The sequence below is a fragment of the Hemitrygon akajei genome, chromosome 2 (genome assembly GCF_048418815.1).
Source record: "Hemitrygon akajei chromosome 2, sHemAka1.3, whole genome shotgun sequence".
NCBI lineage: Eukaryota > Metazoa > Chordata > Chondrichthyes > Myliobatiformes > Dasyatidae > Hemitrygon > Hemitrygon akajei.
The window spans coordinates 197,594,521-197,612,167 of NC_133125.1; the positions used below are offsets into that span (position 1 = coordinate 197,594,521).

General features: G+C 60.9%; 1 protein-coding gene across 1 annotated transcript in view; it reads left to right on the forward strand.

Annotated features, from left to right (window-relative positions):
* The window catches only part of LOC140738197 (uncharacterized), a 75,555-nt gene that overhangs the window by 10,121 nt on the left and 47,787 nt on the right, over nt 1-17,647 (forward strand). Inside the window, exon 2 of the mRNA XM_073065307.1 lies at nt 16,195-16,263. Coding sequence (XP_072921408.1) covers nt 16,202-16,263 — 62 coding nt within the window. The 5' untranslated portion in view covers nt 16,195-16,201. The remainder of the gene's footprint in view (nt 1-16,194; nt 16,264-17,647) is intronic.

Consider the following 17,647-nt stretch of genomic DNA (forward strand, 5'->3'; position numbering starts at 1 on the left):
CGGGAAGCTGTGGAGCAGGATTCAGGAAGCTGTGGAGCGGGATTGGGGTTCGGGAAGCTGTGGAGCGGGGTTCGGGAAGCTGTGGAGCAGGATTCAGGAAGCTGTGGAGCGGGATTGGGGTTCGGGAAGCTGTGGAGCGGGGTTGGGGAAGCTGTGGAGCGGGGTTCGGGAAGCTGTGGAGCGGGATTGGGGTTCGGGAAGCTGTGGAGCGGGGTTGGGGAAGCTGTGGAGCGGGGTTTGGGAAGCTGTGGAGCGGGGTTTGGGAAGCTGTGCAGCGGGGTTGGGGAAGCTGTGGAGCGGGGTTTGGGGTTGGGGAAGCTGTGGAGCGGTGTTTGGGGTTGGGGAAGCTGTGGAGCGGGGTTTGGGGTTGGGGAAGCTGTGGAGCGGTGTTTGGGGTTGGGGAAGCTGTGGAGCGGGGTTTGGGGTTGGGGAAGCTGTGGAGCGGTGTTTGGGGTTGGGGAAGCTGTGGAGCGGGATTCGGGAAGGTGTGCAGCGGGGTTTGGGAAGCTGTGGAGCGGGGTTTGGGAAGCTGTGGAGCGGGGTTTGGGGTTTGGGGAAGCTGTGGAGCGGGATTGGGGTTCGGGAAGCTGTGGAGCGGGGTTGGGGAAGCTGTGGAGCGGGGTTTGGGAAGCTGTGGAGCGGGGTTTGGGAAGCTGTGGAGCGGGGTTGGGGAAGCTGTGGAGCGGGGTTTGGGAAGCTGTGGAGCGGGGTTGGGGTTGGGGAAGCTGTGGAGCGGGGTTGGGGAAGCTGTGGAGCGGGGTTTGGGGAAGCTGTGGAGCGGGGTTGGGGAAGCTGTGGAGCGGGGTTGGGGAAGCTGTGGAGCGGGGTTGGGGAAGCTGTGGAGCGGGGTTTGGGGTTTGGGAAGCTGTGGAGCGGGGTTTGGGGTTTGGGAAGCTGTGGAGCGGGGTTGGGGAAGCTGTGGAGCGGGGTTTGGGGAAGCTGTGGAGCGGGGTTGGGGAAGCTGTGGAGCGGGGTTGGGGAAGCTGTGGAGCGGGGTTGGGGAAGCTGTGGAGCGGGGTTTTGGGTTCGGGAAGCTGTGGAGCGGGGTTCGGGAAGCTGTGGAGCGGGGATTGGGAAGCTGTGGAGCGGGGTTTGGGAAGCTGTGGAGCGGGGTTTGGGAAGCTGTGGAGCGGGGTTGGGGAAGCTGTGGAGCAGGGTTCGGGAAGCTGTGGAGCGGGATTGGGGTTCGGGAAGCTGTGGAGCGGGGTTGGGGTTGGGGATGCTGTGGAGCCGGGTAGGGGTTCGGGAAGCTGTGGAGCGGGGTTGGGGAAGCTGTGGAGCGGGGTTTGGGAAGCTGTGCAGCGGGATTGGGGTTCGGGAAGCTGTGGAGCGGGGTTTGGGGTTGGGGAAGCTGTGGAGCGGGGTTGGGGAAGCTGTGGAGCAGGGTTTGGGAAGCTGTGCAGCGGGATTGGGGTTCGGGAAGCTGTGGAGCGGGGTTGGGGAAGCTGTGGAGCGGGGTTTGGGAAGCTGTGCAGCGGGATTGGGGTTCGGGAAGCTGTGGAGCGGGGTTGGGGAAGCTGTGGAGCAGGGTTTGGGGTTCGGGAAGCTGTGTAGCGGGGTTTGGGGTTGGGGAAGCTGTGGAGCGGGGTTTGGGAAGCTGTGCAGCGGGGTTGGGGAAGCTGTGGAGCGGGGTTTGGGGTTGGGGAAGCTGTGGAGCGGTGTTTGGGGTTCGGGAAGCTGTGGAGCGGGATTCGGGAAGGTGTGGAGCGGGGTTGGGGAAGCTGTGGAGCGGGGTTGGGGTTTGGGAAGCTGTGGAGCGGGGTTTGGGGTTCGGGAAGCTGTGGAGCGGGGCTTGGGGTTGGGGAAGCTGTGGAGTGGGGTTTGGGGTTTGGGAAGCTGTGGAGCGGGGTTTGGGAAGCTGTGGAGCGGGGTTTGGGGTTGGGGAAGCTGTGGAGCGGGGTTTGGGGTTTGGGAAGCTGTGGAGCGGGGTTTGTTGTTCGGGAAGCTGTGGAGCGGGATTGGGGTTCGGGAAGCTGTGGAGCGGGGTTTGGGAAGCTGTGGAGCGGGGTTGGGGAAGCTGTGGAGCGGGGTTGGGGAAGCTGTGGAGCGGGTTTGGGGTTGGGGAAGCTGTGGAGCGGGGTTGGGGAAGCTGTGGAGCGGGGTTGGGGAAGCCGTGGAGCGGGGTTCGGAAAGCTGTGGAGTGGGGTTTGGGGTTCGGGAAGCTGTGGTGCGGGGTTTGGGAAGCTGTGGAGCGGGGTTGGGGAAGCCGTGGAGCGGGGTTGGGGAAGCTGTGGAGCGGGGTTTTGGGTTGGGGAAGCTGTGGAGCGGGATTCGGGAAGGTGTGGAGCGGGGTTTGGAGTTCGGGAAGCTGTGGAGCGGGGTTTGGAGTTCGGGAAGCTGTGGAGCGGGGTTTGGGGTTCGGGAAGCTGTGGAGCGGGGTTTGTGGTTTGGGAAGCTGTGGAGCGGGTTTTGGGGTTCGGGAAGCCATGGAGTGGGGTTTGGGAAGGGATGGAGCGGGGTTCGGGAAGCTGTGGAGCGGGGTTTGGGGTTCAGGAAGCCGTGGAGCGGGGTTTGGGGTTTGGAAAGCTGTGGAGCGTGGTTGGGGAAGCTGTGGAGCGGGATTGGTGTTCGGGAAGCTGTGGAGCGGGATTGGGGTTCGGGAAGCTGTGGAGCGGGGTTGGGGTTCGGGAACCTGTGGAGCGGGGTTCGGGAAGCTGTGCAGCGCGGTTGGGGAAGCTGTGGAGCGGGGTTTGGGGTCGGGGAAGCTGTGGAGCGGGATTCGGGAAGGTGTGTAGCGGGGTTGGGAAAGCTGTGGAGCGGGATTGGGGTTCGGGAAGCAGTGGAGTGGGGTTTGGGGTTCGGGAAGCTGTGGAGCGGGGTTTGGGGTCGGGGAAGCTGTGGAGCGGGATTCGGGAAGGTGTGTAGCGGGGTTGGGGAAGCTGTGGAGCAGAGTTTGGGAAGCTGTGGAGCGGGGTTCGGGAAGCTGTGGAGTGGGATTGGGGTTCGGGAAGCTGTGGAGCGGGGTTCGGGAAGCTGTGGAGCAGGATTCAGGAAGCTGTGGAGCGGGATTGGGGTTCGGGAAGCTGTGGAGCGGGGTTGGGGAAGCTGTGGAGCGGGGTTCGGGAAGCTGTGGAGCAGGGTTCAGGAAGCTGTGGAGCGGGATTGGGGTTCGGGAAGCTGTGGAGCGGGGTTGGGGAAGCTGTGGAGCGGGGTTTGGGGTTGGGGAAGCTGTGGAGCGGGGTTGGGGAAGCTGTGGAGCGGGGTTTGGGGTTGGGGAAGCTGTGGAGTGTGGTTTGGGAAGCTGTGGAGCGGGGTTCGGGAAGCTGTGGAGCAGGATTCAGGAAGCTGTGGAGCGGGATTGGGGTTCGGGAAGCTGTGGAGCGGGGTTCGGGAAGCTGTGGAGCAGGATTCAGGAAGCTGTGGAGCGGGATTGGGGTTCGGGAAGCTGTGGAGCGGGGTTGGGGAAGCTGTGGAGCGGGGTTCGGGAAGCTGTGGAGCGGGATTGGGGTTCGGGAAGCTGTGGAGCGGGGTTGGGGAAGCTGTGGAGCGGGGTTCGGGAAGCTGTGGAGCAGGATTCAGGAAGCTGTGGAGCGGGATTGGGGTTCGGGAAGCTGTGGAGCGGGGTTGGGGAAGCTGTGGAGCGGGGTTCGGGAAGCTGTGGAGCAGGGTTCAGGAAGCTGTGGAGCGGGATTGGGGTTCGGGAAGCTGTGGAGCGGGGTTGGGGAAGCTGTGGAGCGGGGTTCGGGAAGCTGTGGAGCGGGATTGGGGTTCGGGAAGCTGTGGAGCGGGGTTGGGGAAGCTGTGGAGCGGGGTTTGGGGTTGGGGAAGCTGTGGAGCGGGTTTCGGAAAGCTGTGGAGCGGGGTTTGGGAAGCTGTGGAGCGGGGTTGGGGTTGGGGAAGCTGTGGAGCGGGGTTGGGGAAGCTGTGGAGCGGGTTTGGGGTTTGGGAAGCTGTGGAGCGGGGTTTGGGAAGCTGTGGAGCGGGATTGGTGTTCGGGAAGCTGTGGAGCGGGATTGGTGTTCGGGAAGCTGTGGAGCGGGATTGGTGTTCGGGAAGCTGTGGAGCGGGGTTGGGGTTCGGGAAGCTGTGGAGCGGGGTTTGGGAAGCTGTGGAGCGGGGTTGGGGAACCTGTGGAGCGGGGTTGGGGTTGGGGAAGCTGTGGAGCGGGGTTTTGGGTTCGGGAAGCTGTGGAGCGGGGTTCGGGAAGCTGTGGAGCGGGGTTTGGGAAGCTGTGGAGCGGGGTTTGGGAAGCTGTGGAGCAGGGTTGGGGAAGCTGTGGAGCGGGGTTTGGGGTTGGGGAAGCTGTGGAGCAGGGATTGGGAAGCTGTGGAGCGGGGTTGGGGAAGCTGTGGAGCGGGGTTTTGGGTTCGGGAAGCTGTGGAGCGGGGTTCGGGAAGCTGTGGAGCGGGGATTGGGGTTGGGGAAGCTGTGGAGCGTGGTTTGGGAAGCTGTGGAGCGGGGTTGGGGAAGCTGTGGAGCGGGGTTTTGGGTTCGGGAAGCTGTGGAGCGGGGTTCGGGAAGCTGTGGAGCGGGGATTGGGAAGCTGTGGAGCGGGGTTTGGGAAGCTGTGGAGCGGGGTTTGGGAAGCTGTGGAGCGGGGTTGGGGAAGCTGTGGAGCAGGGTTCGGGAAGCTGTGGAGCGGGATTGGGGTTCGGGAAGCTGTGGAGCAGGGTTCGGGAAGCTGTGGAGCGGGATTGGGGTTGGGGATGCTGTGGAGCCGGGTAGGGGTTCGGGAAGCTGTGGAGCGGGGTTGGGGAAGCTGTGGAGCGGGGTTTGGGAAGCTGTGCAGCGGGATTGGGGTTCGGGAAGCTGTGGAGCGGGGTTGGGGAAGCTGTGGAGCGGGGTTTGGGGTTCGGGAAGCTGTGGAGCGGGGTTTGGGGTTGGGGAAGCTGTGGAGCGGGGTTTGGGGTTGGGGAAGCTGTGGAGCGGTGTTTGGGGTTGGGGAAGCTGTGGAGCGGGATTCGGGAAGGTGTGGAGCGGGGTTGGGGAAGCTGTGGAGCGGGGTTTGGGGTTGGGGAAGCTGTGGAGCGGGGTTGGGGTTCGGAAAGCTGTGGAGCGGGGCTTGGGGTTGGGGAAGCTGTGGAGCGGGGTTTGGGGTTTGGGAAGCTGTGGAGCGGGGTTTGGGGTTTGGAAAGCTGTGGAGCGGGGTTTGGGGTTTGGAAAGCTGTGGAGCAGGGTTTGGGGTTTGGGAAGGCATGGAGCGGGGTTCGGGAAGCTGTGGAGCGGGGTTTGGGGTTCGTGAAGCCGTGGAGCGGGGTTTGGGGTTTGGGAAGCTGTGGAGCGGGGTTGGGGAAGCTGTGGAGCGGGGTTTGGGGAAGCTGTGGAGCGGGGTTGGGGAAGCTGTGGAGCGGGGTTGGGGAAGCTGTGGAGCGGGGTTGGGGAAGCTGTGGAGCGGGGTTTTGGGTTCGGGAAGCTGTGGAGCGGGGTTCGGGAAGCTGTGGAGCGGGGATTGGGAAGCTGTGGAGCGGGGTTTGGGAAGCTGTGGAGCGGGGTTTGGGAAGCTGTGGAGCGGGGTTGGGGAAGCTGTGGAGCAGGGTTCGGGAAGCTGTGGAGCGGGATTGGGGTTCGGGAAGCTGTGGAGCGGGCTTGGGGTTGGGGATGCTGTGGAGCCGGGTAGGGGTTCGGGAAGCTGTGGAGCGGGGTTGGGGAAGCTGTGGAGCGGGGTTTGGGAAGCTGTGCAGCGGGATTGGGGTTCGGGAAGCTGTGGAGCGGGGTTTGGGGTTGGGGAAGCTGTGGAGCGGGGTTGGGGAAGCTGTGGAGCAGGGTTTGGGAAGCTGTGCAGCGGGATTGGGGTTCGGGAAGCTGTGGAGCGGGGTTGGGGAAGCTGTGGAGCGGGGTTTGGGAAGCTGTGCAGCGGGATTGGGGTTCGGGAAGCTGTGGAGCGGGGTTGGGGAAGCTGTGGAGCAGGGTTTGGGGTTCGGGAAGCTGTGTAGCGGGGTTTGGGGTTGGGGAAGCTGTGGAGCGGGGTTTGGGAAGCTGTGCAGCGGGGTTGGGGAAGCTGTGGAGCGGGGTTTGGGGTTGGGGAAGCTGTGGAGCGGTGTTTGGGGTTCGGGAAGCTGTGGAGCGGGATTCGGGAAGGTGTGGAGCGGGGTTGGGGAAGTTGTGGAGCGGGGTTGGGGTTTGGGAAGCTGTGGAGCGGGGTTTGGGGTTCGGGAAGCTGTGGAGCGGGGCTTGGGGTTGGGGAAGCTGTGGAGTGGGGTTTGGGGTTTGGGAAGCTGTGGAGCGGGGTTGGGGAAGCTGTGGAGCGGGGTTGGGGAAGCTGTGGAGCGGGTTTGGGGTTGGGGAAGCTGTGGAGCGGGGTTGGGGAAGCTGTGGAGCGGGGTTGGGGAAGCTGTGGAGCGGGGTTGGGGAAGCTGTGGAGCGGGTTTGGGGTTGGGGAAGCTGTGGAGCGGGGTTGGGGAAGCTGTGGAGCGGGGTTGGGGAAGCCGTGGAGCGGGGTTGGGGAAGCTGTGGAGTGGGGTTTGGGGTTCGGGAAGCTGTGGTGCGGGGTTTGGGAAGCTGTGGAGCGGGGTTGGGGAAGCCGTGGAGCGGGGTTGGGGAAGCTGTGGAGCGGGGTTTTGGGTTGGGGAAGCCGTGGAGCGGGGTTCGGAAAGGTGTGGAGCGGGGTTTGGAGTTCGGGAAGCTGTGGAGCGGGGTTTGGAGTTCGGGAAGCTGTGGAGCGGGGTTTGGGGTTCGGGAAGCTGTGGAGCGGGGTTTGTGGTTTGGGAAGCTGTGGAGCGGGTTTTGGGGTTCGGGAAGCCATGGAGTGGGGTTTGGGAAGGGATGGAGCGGGGTTCGGGAAGCTGTGGAGCGGGGTTTGGGGTTCAGGAAGCCGTGGAGCGGGGTTTGGGGTTTGGAAAGCTGTGGAGCGTGGTTGGGGAAGCTGTGGAGCGGGATTGGTGTTCGGGAAGCTGTGGAGCGGGATTGGGGTTCGGGAAGCTGTGGAGCGGGGTTGGGGTTCGGGAACCTGTGGAGCGGGGTTCGGGAAGCTGTGCAGCGCGGTTGGGGAAGCTGTGGAGCGGGGTTTGGGGTCGGGGAAGCTGTGGAGCGGGATTCGGGAAGGTGTGTAGCGGGGTTGGGAAAGCTGTGGAGCGGGATTGGGGTTCGGGAAGCAGTGGAGTGGGGTTTGGGGTTCGGGAAGCTGTGGAGCGGGGTTTGGGGTCGGGGAAGCTGTGGAGCGGGATTCGGGAAGGTGTGTAGCGGGGTTGGGGAAGCTGTGGAGCAGAGTTTGGGAAGCTGTGGAGCGGGGTTCGGGAAGCTGTGGAGTGGGATTGGGGTTCGGGAAGCTGTGGAGCGGGGTTCGGGAAGCTGTGGAGCAGGATTCAGGAAGCTGTGGAGCGGGATTGGGGTTCGGGAAGCTGTGGAGCGGGGTTGGGGAAGCTGTGGAGCGGGGTTCGGGAAGCTGTGGAGCAGGGTTCAGGAAGCTGTGGAGCGGGATTGGGGTTCGGGAAGCTGTGGAGCGGGGTTGGGGAAGCTGTGGAGCGGGGTTTGGGGTTGGGGAAGCTGTGGAGCGGGGTTGGGGAAGCTGTGGAGCGGGGTTTGGGGTTGGGGAAGCTGTGGAGTGTGGTTTGGGAAGCTGTGGAGCGGGGTTCGGGAAGCTGTGGAGCAGGATTCAGGAAGCTGTGGAGCGGGATTGGGGTTCGGGAAGCTGTGGAGCGGGGTTCGGGAAGCTGTGGAGCAGGATTCAGGAAGCTGTGGAGCGGGATTGGGGTTCGGGAAGCTGTGGAGCGGGGTTGGGGAAGCTGTGGAGCGGGGTTCGGGAAGCTGTGGAGCGGGATTGGGGTTCGGGAAGCTGTGGAGCGGGGTTGGGGAAGCTGTGGAGCGGGGTTCGGGAAGCTGTGGAGCAGGATTCAGGAAGCTGTGGAGCGGGATTGGGGTTCGGGAAGCTGTGGAGCGGGGTTGGGGAAGCTGTGGAGCGGGGTTCGGGAAGCTGTGGAGCAGGGTTCAGGAAGCTGTGGAGCGGGATTGGGGTTCGGGAAGCTGTGGAGCGGGGTTGGGGAAGCTGTGGAGCGGGGTTCGGGAAGCTGTGGAGCGGGATTGGGGTTCGGGAAGCTGTGGAGCGGGGTTGGGGAAGCTGTGGAGCGGGGTTTGGGGTTGGGGAAGCTGTGGAGCGGGTTTCGGAAAGCTGTGGAGCGGGGTTTGGGAAGCTGTGGAGCGGGGTTGGGGTTGGGGAAGCTGTGGAGCGGGTTTGGGGTTTGGGAAGCTGTGGAGCGGGGTTTGGGAAGCTGTGGAGCGGGATTGGTGTTCGGGAAGCTGTGGAGCGGGATTGGTGTTCGGGAAGCTGTGGAGCGGGATTGGTGTTCGGGAAGCTGTGGAGCGGGGTTGGGGTTCGGGAAGCTGTGGAGCGGGGTTTGGGAAGCTGTGGAGCGGGGTTGGGGAAGCTGTGGAGCGGGGTTGGGGTTGGGGAAGCTGTGGAGCGGGGTTTTGGGTTCGGGAAGCTGTGGAGCGGGGTTCGGGAAGCTGTGGAGCGGGGTTTGGGAAGCTGTGGAGCGGGGTTTGGGAAGCTGTGGAGCAGGGTTGGGGAAGCTGTGGAGTGGGGTTTGGGGTTGGGGAAGCTGTGGAGCAGGGATTGGGAAGCTGTGGAGCGGGGTTGGGGAAGCTGTGGAGCGGGGTTTTGGGTTCGGGAAGCTGTGGAGCGGGGTTCGGGAAGCTGTGGAGCGGGGATTGGGGTTGGGGAAGCTGTGGAGCGTGGTTTGGGAAGCTGTGGAGCGGGGTTGGGGAAGCTGTGGAGCGGGGTTTTGGGTTCGGGAAGCTGTGGAGCGGGGTTCGGGAAGCTGTGGAGCGGGGATTGGGAAGCTGTGGAGCGGGGTTTGGGAAGCTGTGGAGCGGGGTTTGGGAAGCTGTGGAGCGGGGTTGGGGAAGCTGTGGAGCAGGGTTCGGGAAGCTGTGGAGCGGGATTGGGGTTCGGGAAGCTGTGGAGCAGGGTTCGGGAAGCTGTGGAGCGGGATTGGGGTTGGGGATGCTGTGGAGCCGGGTAGGGGTTCGGGAAGCTGTGGAGCGGGGTTGGGGAAGCTGTGGAGCGGGGTTTGGGAAGCTGTGCAGCGGGATTGGGGTTCGGGAAGCTGTGGAGCGGGGTTGGGGAAGCTGTGGAGCGGGGTTTGGGGTTCGGGAAGCTGTGGAGCGGGGTTTGGGGTTGGGGAAGCTGTGGAGCGGGGTTTGGGGTTGGGGAAGCTGTGGAGCGGTGTTTGGGGTTGGGGAAGCTGTGGAGCGGGATTCGGGAAGGTGTGGAGCGGGGTTGGGGAAGCTGTGGAGCGGGGTTTGGGGTTGGGGAAGCTGTGGAGCGGGGTTGGGGTTCGGAAAGCTGTGGAGCGGGGCTTGGGGTTGGGGAAGCTGTGGAGCGGGGTTTGGGGTTTGGGAAGCTGTGGAGCGGGGTTTGGGGTTTGGAAAGCTGTGGAGCGGGGTTTGGGGTTTGGAAAGCTGTGGAGCAGGGTTTGGGGTTTGGGAAGGCATGGAGCGGGGTTCGGGAAGCTGTGGAGCGGGGTTTGGGGTTCGTGAAGCCGTGGAGCGGGGTTTGGGGTTTGGAAAGCTGTGGAGCGGGGTTTGGGGTTTGGAAAGCTGTGGAGCAGGGTTTGGGGTTTGGGAAGGCATGGAGCGGGGTTCGGGAAGCTGTGGAGCGGGGTTTGGGGTTCGGGAAGCCGTGGAGCGGGGTTTGGGGTTTGGAAAGCTGTGGAGCGGGGTTTGGGGTTCGGGAAGCCGTGGAGCAGGGTTTGGGGTTTGGGAAGCCACGGAGCAGGGTTTGGGAAGCTGTGGATCGGGGTTGGGGTTCCGGAAGCCACGGAGCAGGGTTTGGGAAGCTGTGGATCGGGGTTTGTGGTTCGGGAAGCTGTGGAGCGGGGTTGGGGAAGCTGTGGAGCAGGGTTCGGGAAGCTGTGGAGCGGGATTGGGGTTCGGGAAGCTGTGGAGCGGGGTTGGGGTTCGGGAAGCTGTGGAGCGGGGTTCGGGAAGCTGTGCAGCGGGGTTGGGGAAGCTGTGGAGCGGGGTTTTGTGTTGGGGAAGCTGTGGAGCGGGATTCGGGAAGGTGTGGAGCGGGGTTTGGAGTTCGGGAAGCTGTGGAGCGGGGTTTGGGGTTCGGGAAGCTGTGGAGCGGGGTTTGGGGTTCGGGAAGCTGTGGAGCGGGGTTTGGGGTTCGGGAAGCTGTGGAGCAGCGTTTGGGGTTCGGGAAGCTGTGGAGCGGGGTTTGGGAAGCTGTGGAGCGGGGTTTGGGGTTAGGGAAGCTGTGGAGCGGGGTTTGGGGTTGGGGAAGCTGTGGTGCGGGGTTTGGGGTTTGGGAAGCTGTGGAGCGGGGTTTGGGAAGCTGTGGAGCGTGGTTTGGAGTTCGGGAAGCTGTGGAGCGGGGTTTGGGGTTCGGGAAGCTGTGGAGCGGGGTTGGGGAAGCTGTGGAGCGTGGTTTTGGGTTGGGGAAGCTGTGGAGCGGGGTTTGGAGTTCGGGAAGCTGTGGAGCGGGGTTTGGGGTTCGGGACGCTGTGGAGCGGGGTTTGGGGTCTGGGAAGCTGTGGAGCGGGGTTTGGGGTTCGGGACGCTGTGGTGCGGGGTTTGGGGTTTCGGAAGCTGTGGAGCGGGGTTTGGGGTTGGGGAAGCTGTGGAGTGGGATTCGGGAAGGTGTGTACCGGGGTTGGGGAAGCTGTGGAGCGGGTTTGGGGTTCGGGAAGCTGTGGAGCGGGGTTTGGGAAGCTGTGTAGCGGCGTTGGGGAAGCTGTGGAGCGGGTTTGGGGTTCGGGAAGCTGTGGAGCGGGGTTTGGGAAGCTGTGGAGCAGGGTTTGGGAAGCTGTGGAGCGGGTTGGGGTTCGGGAAGCTGTGGAGCGGGGTTGGGGTTCAGGAAGCTGTGGAGCGGGGTTGGAGAAGCTGTGGAGCAGGGTTCGGGAAGCTGTGGAGCGGGATTGGGGTTCGGGAAGCTGTGGAGCGGGGTTCGGGAAGCTGTGGAGCAGGGTTCGGGAAGCTGTGGAGCGGGATTGGGGTTCGGGAAGCTGTGGAGCGGGGTTGGGGTTCGGGAAGCTGTGGAGCGGGGTTGGGGAAGCTGTGGAGCGGGGTTTGGGAAGCTGTGGAGCGGAGTTTGGGGTTGGGAAGCTGTGGAGCAGGGTTTGGGGTTTGGGAAGCTGTGGAGCAGGGTTTGGGGTTGGGGAAGCTGTGGAGCTGGGTTCGGGAAGCTGTGGAGCGGGGTTTGGGGTTAGGGAAGCTGTGGAGCGGGGTTTGGGGTTTGGGAAGCTGTGGAGCGGGGTTTGGGGTTCGGGAAGCTGTGGAGCAGGGTTTGGGGTTGGGGAAGCTGTGGAGCGGGGTTTGGGAAGCTGTGGAGCGGGGTTTGGGGTTAGGGAAGCTGTTGAGCGGGGTTTGGGGTTTGGGAAGCTGTGGAGCGGGGTTTGGGGTTAGGGAAGCTGTTGAGCGGGGTTTGGGGTTGGTGAAGCTGTGGAGCTGGGTTCGGGAAGCTGTGGAGCCGGTTTTGGGGTTTGGGAAGCTGTGGATCGGGTTTGGGGTTTGGGACGCTATGGAGCAGGGTTTGGGGTTCGGGAAGCTGTGGAGCGGGGTTTGGGGTTTGGGAAGCTGTGGTGCGGGGTTTGGGGTTCGGGACGCTGTGGAGCGGGGTTTGGGGTTTGGGAAGCTGTGGAGCGGGGTTTGGGTTTCGGGAAGCTGTGGAGCGGGGTTTGGGGTTCGGGAAGCTGTGGAGCGGGGTTTGGTGTTCGGGAAGCTGTGGAGTGGGGTTTGGGAAGCTGTGGAGCGGGGTTTGGGGTTTGGGAATCTGTGGAGCGGGGTTTGGGGTTCAGGAAGCTGTGGAGCGGGGTTTGGGGTTTGGGAAGCTGTGGAGCGGGGTTTGGGGTTCAGGAAGCTGTGGTGCGGGGTTTGGGGTTCGGGACGCTGTGGAGCGGGGTTTGGGGTTTGGGAAGCTGTGGAGCGGGGTTTGGGTTTCGGGAAGCTGTGGAGCGGGGTTTGGGGTTCGGGAAGCTGTGGAGCGGGGTTTGGTGTTCGGGAAGCTGTGGAGTGGGGTTTGGGAAGCCGTGGAGCGGGGTTTGGGGTTTGGGAAGCTGTGGAGCGGGGTTTGGGGTTCAGGAAGCTGTGGAGCGGGGTTTGGTGTTCGGGAAGCTGTGGAGCGGGGTTTGGGAAGCTGTGGAGCGGGGTTTGGGGTTTGGGAAGCTGTGGAGCGGGGTTTGGGAAGCTGTGGAGCTGTTGAATGAGTGGGTAACATGGTGGAAGCTGGAATATCGTCTGGATAAACGCAAGTGTATCCGCATTGGTACCGAAGGCAGAGTCATGATTAAATGAAGAGAGACCGGCTGGTGCTGTTGTCCAGAGAGCTAGGCTGTACCAGAACACTGGAGACTGAAGACTACAATAGACTATAGACAATAGACATGTCAATACTACCCTGAGGGAGCTGTCGCTGACTCACCACACAGACAGAGCTGGGTCTTTATTCCCTGCCACTACAGAAGTGGGAAAGGTCATTCCAGTTGTGAGTGGCATTTGTGCTGATGGACCTGGGGTATTACGGACAACTTCGGTTTCCGAGAGTGTGGGGAAGTTTCCCTGTGGACGAACACGAGTCTGTCCTCTGGAGGAGCCGTTGACAGTCAGAATGAGAATCAGGTTTATTATCTCGGACAGGTGAAATTTGTGATTTTGTGGCAGCAGGAGGGTGCAAGAGAGGAAAATGAACAAATTTCTTAAATAAACAATTAGTGCAAAGCAAAACAATAAAGAACTTTATTAAGCACCTCTGCTCCACCTACCGAAAGCAAAGTTTCCCGGTGCACCATTCCCGTTTCGACATGTCGGACCACGGCCTCCTCGCCTGCCACGATGAGCCCACTGTCAGGGTGGGGGAGCGACATATCGGTATGGCTACCTTCCAAGCTCATGGCACGGATACCAACTTCTTCTTTTGCTGATTCTATTTTCTCTCCCCTTTCCTCTTCAATTTTCCACTATGGCCTCTTACTTCTCCTCTCCTGCCTATCACCTCCTCGTGGGTCCTCTCCTCCTTCCCTTTCTTCCATAGTCCACTCCTCCCCTATTACATTCCTTCCTCTCCAGCCCTTTACCTTTCCTACTCACCTGTCACCTTCTAGCTAGTCCTCCGTACCCTTCCCTACCCCCCCCCACTCCACCCTCAACTTTTTTATTCTGGCATCTCCCTCTTTCATAGAACCATAGAACACTACAGCACAGTACAGGCCCTTCAGCCCTCCATGTTGTGCCGACCCATATAATCCTTAAAAAAAGTACTAAACCCCCACTACCCCATAACCCTCCATTTTGTCCAAGAGGCTCTTAAATACCCCTAATGTTTTAGCCCCCACCACCATCCCTAGCAAGTCATTCCAGGCACTCACAACCCTCTGTGTAAAAAACTTACCCCCGATGTCTCCCCTAAACTTCCCTCCCTTGATTTTTTCCTTCCCTTTCCTTTCCAGTCTTGATGAAGTGTCTCAGCCCAAAAGGTTTATCATTTCTGTAGATGCTGACTGACATGCTGAGTTGCTCCAGCATCTTGCGTTGTGTTCCTCTGGCTTTCCAGATCTGCAGAATCTCTCGTGTTCATAGTCAGATACCGTCGATGGGTTGAAGGGCTGTGGAATGATGGGAGGAGATTTCATCGAACTGCTCTCGACAGGGAGGATGATCGCCCTATCTCAGGTGTCTAGGCTCAGGATCATTGAGATGACATTGTTGGGAATCTGAAATAAATAAAGATCCTGGAAATACTCAGCAGGCCAGGCAGCATCCGTGGGGAGAGGAAGGGGTGACATTTTATGTCCAGTAATCTTCACTGGAACTGAGGAGAGAGAGTTGGTCTGGGCAGCAGAGAATGCGGAAGGAAAGGAATTTCTCCATTGTGATGAAACTGGATCACCTGATGGTGCAGGTAAATTGGATGGTAACTCACAGGGAGATACAGTGAAAGGATTGTTTTGCATAATGTACATAGGTGGAGGAACAAAAGGAGCCTGTCTTTTTGTTGGCTTTGTGGAACAGTCCATGTTCCAAGTCCATACGGGTATCCATCCCCCTCTTTTCCTTCGCTACATCAACGACTGCATTGGCACTGCCTCCTGCACGCATGCTGAGCTTGTTGACTTCATTAACTTTCACCCTGCCCTCAAATTTACCTTGTCCATTTCCGACACCTCCCTCCTCTTTCTTGATCTTTCTGTCTCCATCTCTGGAGACGGCTTATCTGCTGATATCTACTATAAACCCACAGACTCTCACAGCTACCTGGACTATTCCTCTTCCCACCCTGTCTCTTGCAAAAATGCAATCCCCTTCTTACAATTCCTCCGCCTCTGCCGCATCTGCTCTCAGGATGAGGCTTTTCATTCCAGGACGAAGGAGATGTCTTCCTTTTTTAAACAAAGGGGCTTCCCTTCTTCCACCATCAACTCTGCTCTCAAATGCATCTCTCCCATTTCCCGCACGTCTGCCTTCACCCCATCCGCCCGCCACCCCACTCGGGATAGGGTTCCCCTTGTCCTCACCTACCACCCCACCAGCCTCCAGGTCCAACGTATAATTCTCCGTAACTTCCGCCACCTCCAACGGGATCCCACTACCAAGCACATCTTTCCCTCCCCGCCTCTTTCTGCTTTCCGTAGGGATCACTCCCTACGCGACTCCCTTGTCCACTCGTCCCCCCCATCCCTTCCCACCGATCTCCCTCTTGGCACTTATCCTTGTACGCGGAACAAGTGCTACACCTGCCCTTACACTTCCTCCCTCACCACCATTCAGGGCCCCAGACAGTCCTTCCAGGTGAGGCGACACTTCACCTGTGAGTCGGCTGGTGTGGTATACTGCGTCCGGTGCTCCCGGTGTGGCCTTTTATATATTGGTGAGACCCGACGCAGACTGGGAGACCGTTTCGCTGAACACCTACGCTCGGTCTGCCAGAGAAAGCAGGATCTCCCAGTGGCCACACAGTTTAATTCCACGTCCCATTCCCATTCTGATATGTCTATCCATGGCCTCCTCTACTGTCAAGATGAATCCAAACTCAGGTTGGAGGAACAACACCTTATATACCGGCTGGGTAGCCTCCAACCTGATGGCATGAACATTGACTTCTCTAACTTCCATTAATGCCCCTCCTCCCCTTCTTCAAGTCAAGTCAAGTCAACTTTTATTGTCATTTTGACCATAACTGCTGGTACAGTGCATAGTAAAAATGAGACAACGTTTTTCAGGATCATGGTTCACATGACACAGTACAAAAAAACTAGACTGAACTACGCAATAAAAAAAACACAGAGAAAGCTACACTAGACTACAGACCTACACAGGACTGCATAAAATGCACAAAAACAGTGCAGGCATTACAATAAATAATAAACAGGACAGTAGGGCAAGGTGTCAGTCCAGGCTCTGGGTATCGAGGAGTCTGATAGCTTGGGGGGAAGAAACTGTTACATAGTCTGGTCGTAAGAGCCTGAATGCTTTGGAGCCTTTTCCCAGATGGCAGAAGGGAGAAGAGATTGTATGAGGGGTGCATGGGGTCCTTCGTAATACTGTTTCCTTTGCGGATGCAGCGTGTAGTGTAAATGTCCGTGATGGTGGGAAGAGAGACCCCGATGATCTTCTCAGCTGACCTCACTATCCGCTGCAGGGTCTTGCGATCCGAGATGGTGCAATTTCTTACCCCATCCCTGACATATTTAGTTGTTTGCCTGTTCTCCATCTCCCTCTAGTGCTCCCCCACCCTTTCTTTCTCCCGAGGCCTCCCGTCCAATGATCCTTTCCCTTCTCCAGCTCTGTATCACTTTCACCAATCACCTTTCCAGCTCTTAGCTTCATCCCACCCCCTCTGGTCTTCTCCTATCATTTTGCATTTCCCCCTCTCCCCACCACTTTCAAATCTCTTACTATCTTTCCTTTCGGTTTGTCCTGACGAAGGGTCTCGGCCCGAAACGTCAACATCGCTTCTCCCTATAGATGGGGCCTGGCCTGCTGTGTTCCATCAGCATTTTGTGTGTGTTGTTGTTTGAATTTCCAGCATCTGCAGATTTCCTCGTGTTTTCTCTGTTGGGTGACTGGATCCGTTTAAGGGGTGGGGTAAGAGGTTCATCTGGGGGGTGCTGGAATTTGGTGGGAGGGGGTGAAGAGACTCTTCAAGTCTTTCCACACTGAAACGGCAGCAAGAAAGCCTACGGATTAGGAGTTGGTCACTGCGATGGGTATAGGTGGCTAGCATGAGCTCGGTGGGCCAAATGGCTGCTTTGCTGCCACACTGTGTGATTGTCCCTGTGCCCATGACGGATACTGAGTAATGACTGATGCCGTCTCCCACAGGGTGACCATGGTGCCTGTGTTGTTTCTGTTGCTTTCTTCACTGGTCATCGAGGGCAGCCGGAGCCAAAGGTAAGATACATGTACGAGTCAGGCCTGTGTGGTCTGCGGGATGATTCTTCCGTGTTCTTTCTGCTCCTCATCTGGCTTCATCTCCTTCCCCATCCCGTCTTGCTCCCCACCCCTGCTTCCTGACTCAAGCCACGCCTGCTTCCCACCCCGCAGCCCTTCCCCAGCCCCACCACGTCTGCTTCCCAATCCTCCCTCCCTTCCCCAGCCCCGCCACGTCTCCTTCCCAATCCTCCCTCCCTTCCCCAGCCCCGCCACGCCTGCTTCCCACCCCGCAGCCCTTCCCCAGTCCCACCACGTCTGCTTCCCAATCCTCCCTCCCTTCCCCAGCCCCGCCACGTCTCCTTCCCAATCCTCCCTCCCTTCCCCAGCCCCGACACGTCTCCTTCCCAATCCTACATCCCTTCCCCAGCCCCACCACGTCTCCTTCCCAATCGTCCCTCCCTTCCCCAGCCCCGCCATGCCTGCTTCCCAATCCTACCTCCCTTCCCCAGCCCCGCCACGTCTGCTTCCCAATCCTCCCTCCCTTCCCCAGTCCCGCCACGTCTCCTTCCCAATCCTACCTCCCTTCCCCAGCCCCGCCACGCCTACTTCCCAATCCTCCCTCCCTTCCCCAGCCCCGCCACGCCTTCTTCCCAATCCTCCCTCCCTTCCCCAGCCCCGCCACGCCTGCTTCCCAATCCTCCCTCCCTTCCCCAGCCCCGCCACGCCTGCTTCCCAATCCTCCCTCCCTTCCCCAGCCCCGCCACGCCTGCTTCCCAATCCTCCCTCCCTTCCCCAGCCCCACCACGTCTGCTTCCCAAACCTCCCTCCCTTCCCCAGCCCCACCACGTCTCCTTCCCAATCGTCCCTCCCTTCCCCAGCCCCGCCATGCCTGCTTCCCAATCCTACCTCCCTTCCCCAGCCCCGCCACGTCTCCTTCCCAATCCTACGTCCCTTCCCCAGCCCCGCCACGCCTGCTTCCCAATCCTCCCTCCCTTCCCCAGCCCCGCCACGCCTGCTTCCCAATCCTCCCTCCCTTCCCCAGCCCCGCCACGCCTGCTTCCCAATCCTCCCTCCCTTCCCCAGCCCCACCACGTCTGCTTCCCAAACCTCCCTCCCTTCCCCAGCCCCACCACGTCTCCTTCCCAATCGTCCCTCCCTTCCCCAGCCCCGCCATGCCTGCTTCCCAATCCTACCTCCCTTCCCCAGTCCCGCCACGTCTCCTTCCCAATCCTCCCTCCCTTCCCCAGCCCCGCCACGTCTCCTTCCCAATCCTACCTCCCTTCCCCAGCCCCACCACGTCTCCTTCCCAATCGTCCCTCCCTTCCCCAGCCCCACCACGTCTCCTTCCCAATCCCTCCTCCCTTCCCCAGCCCCGCCACGCCTGCTTCCCACCCCGCAGCCC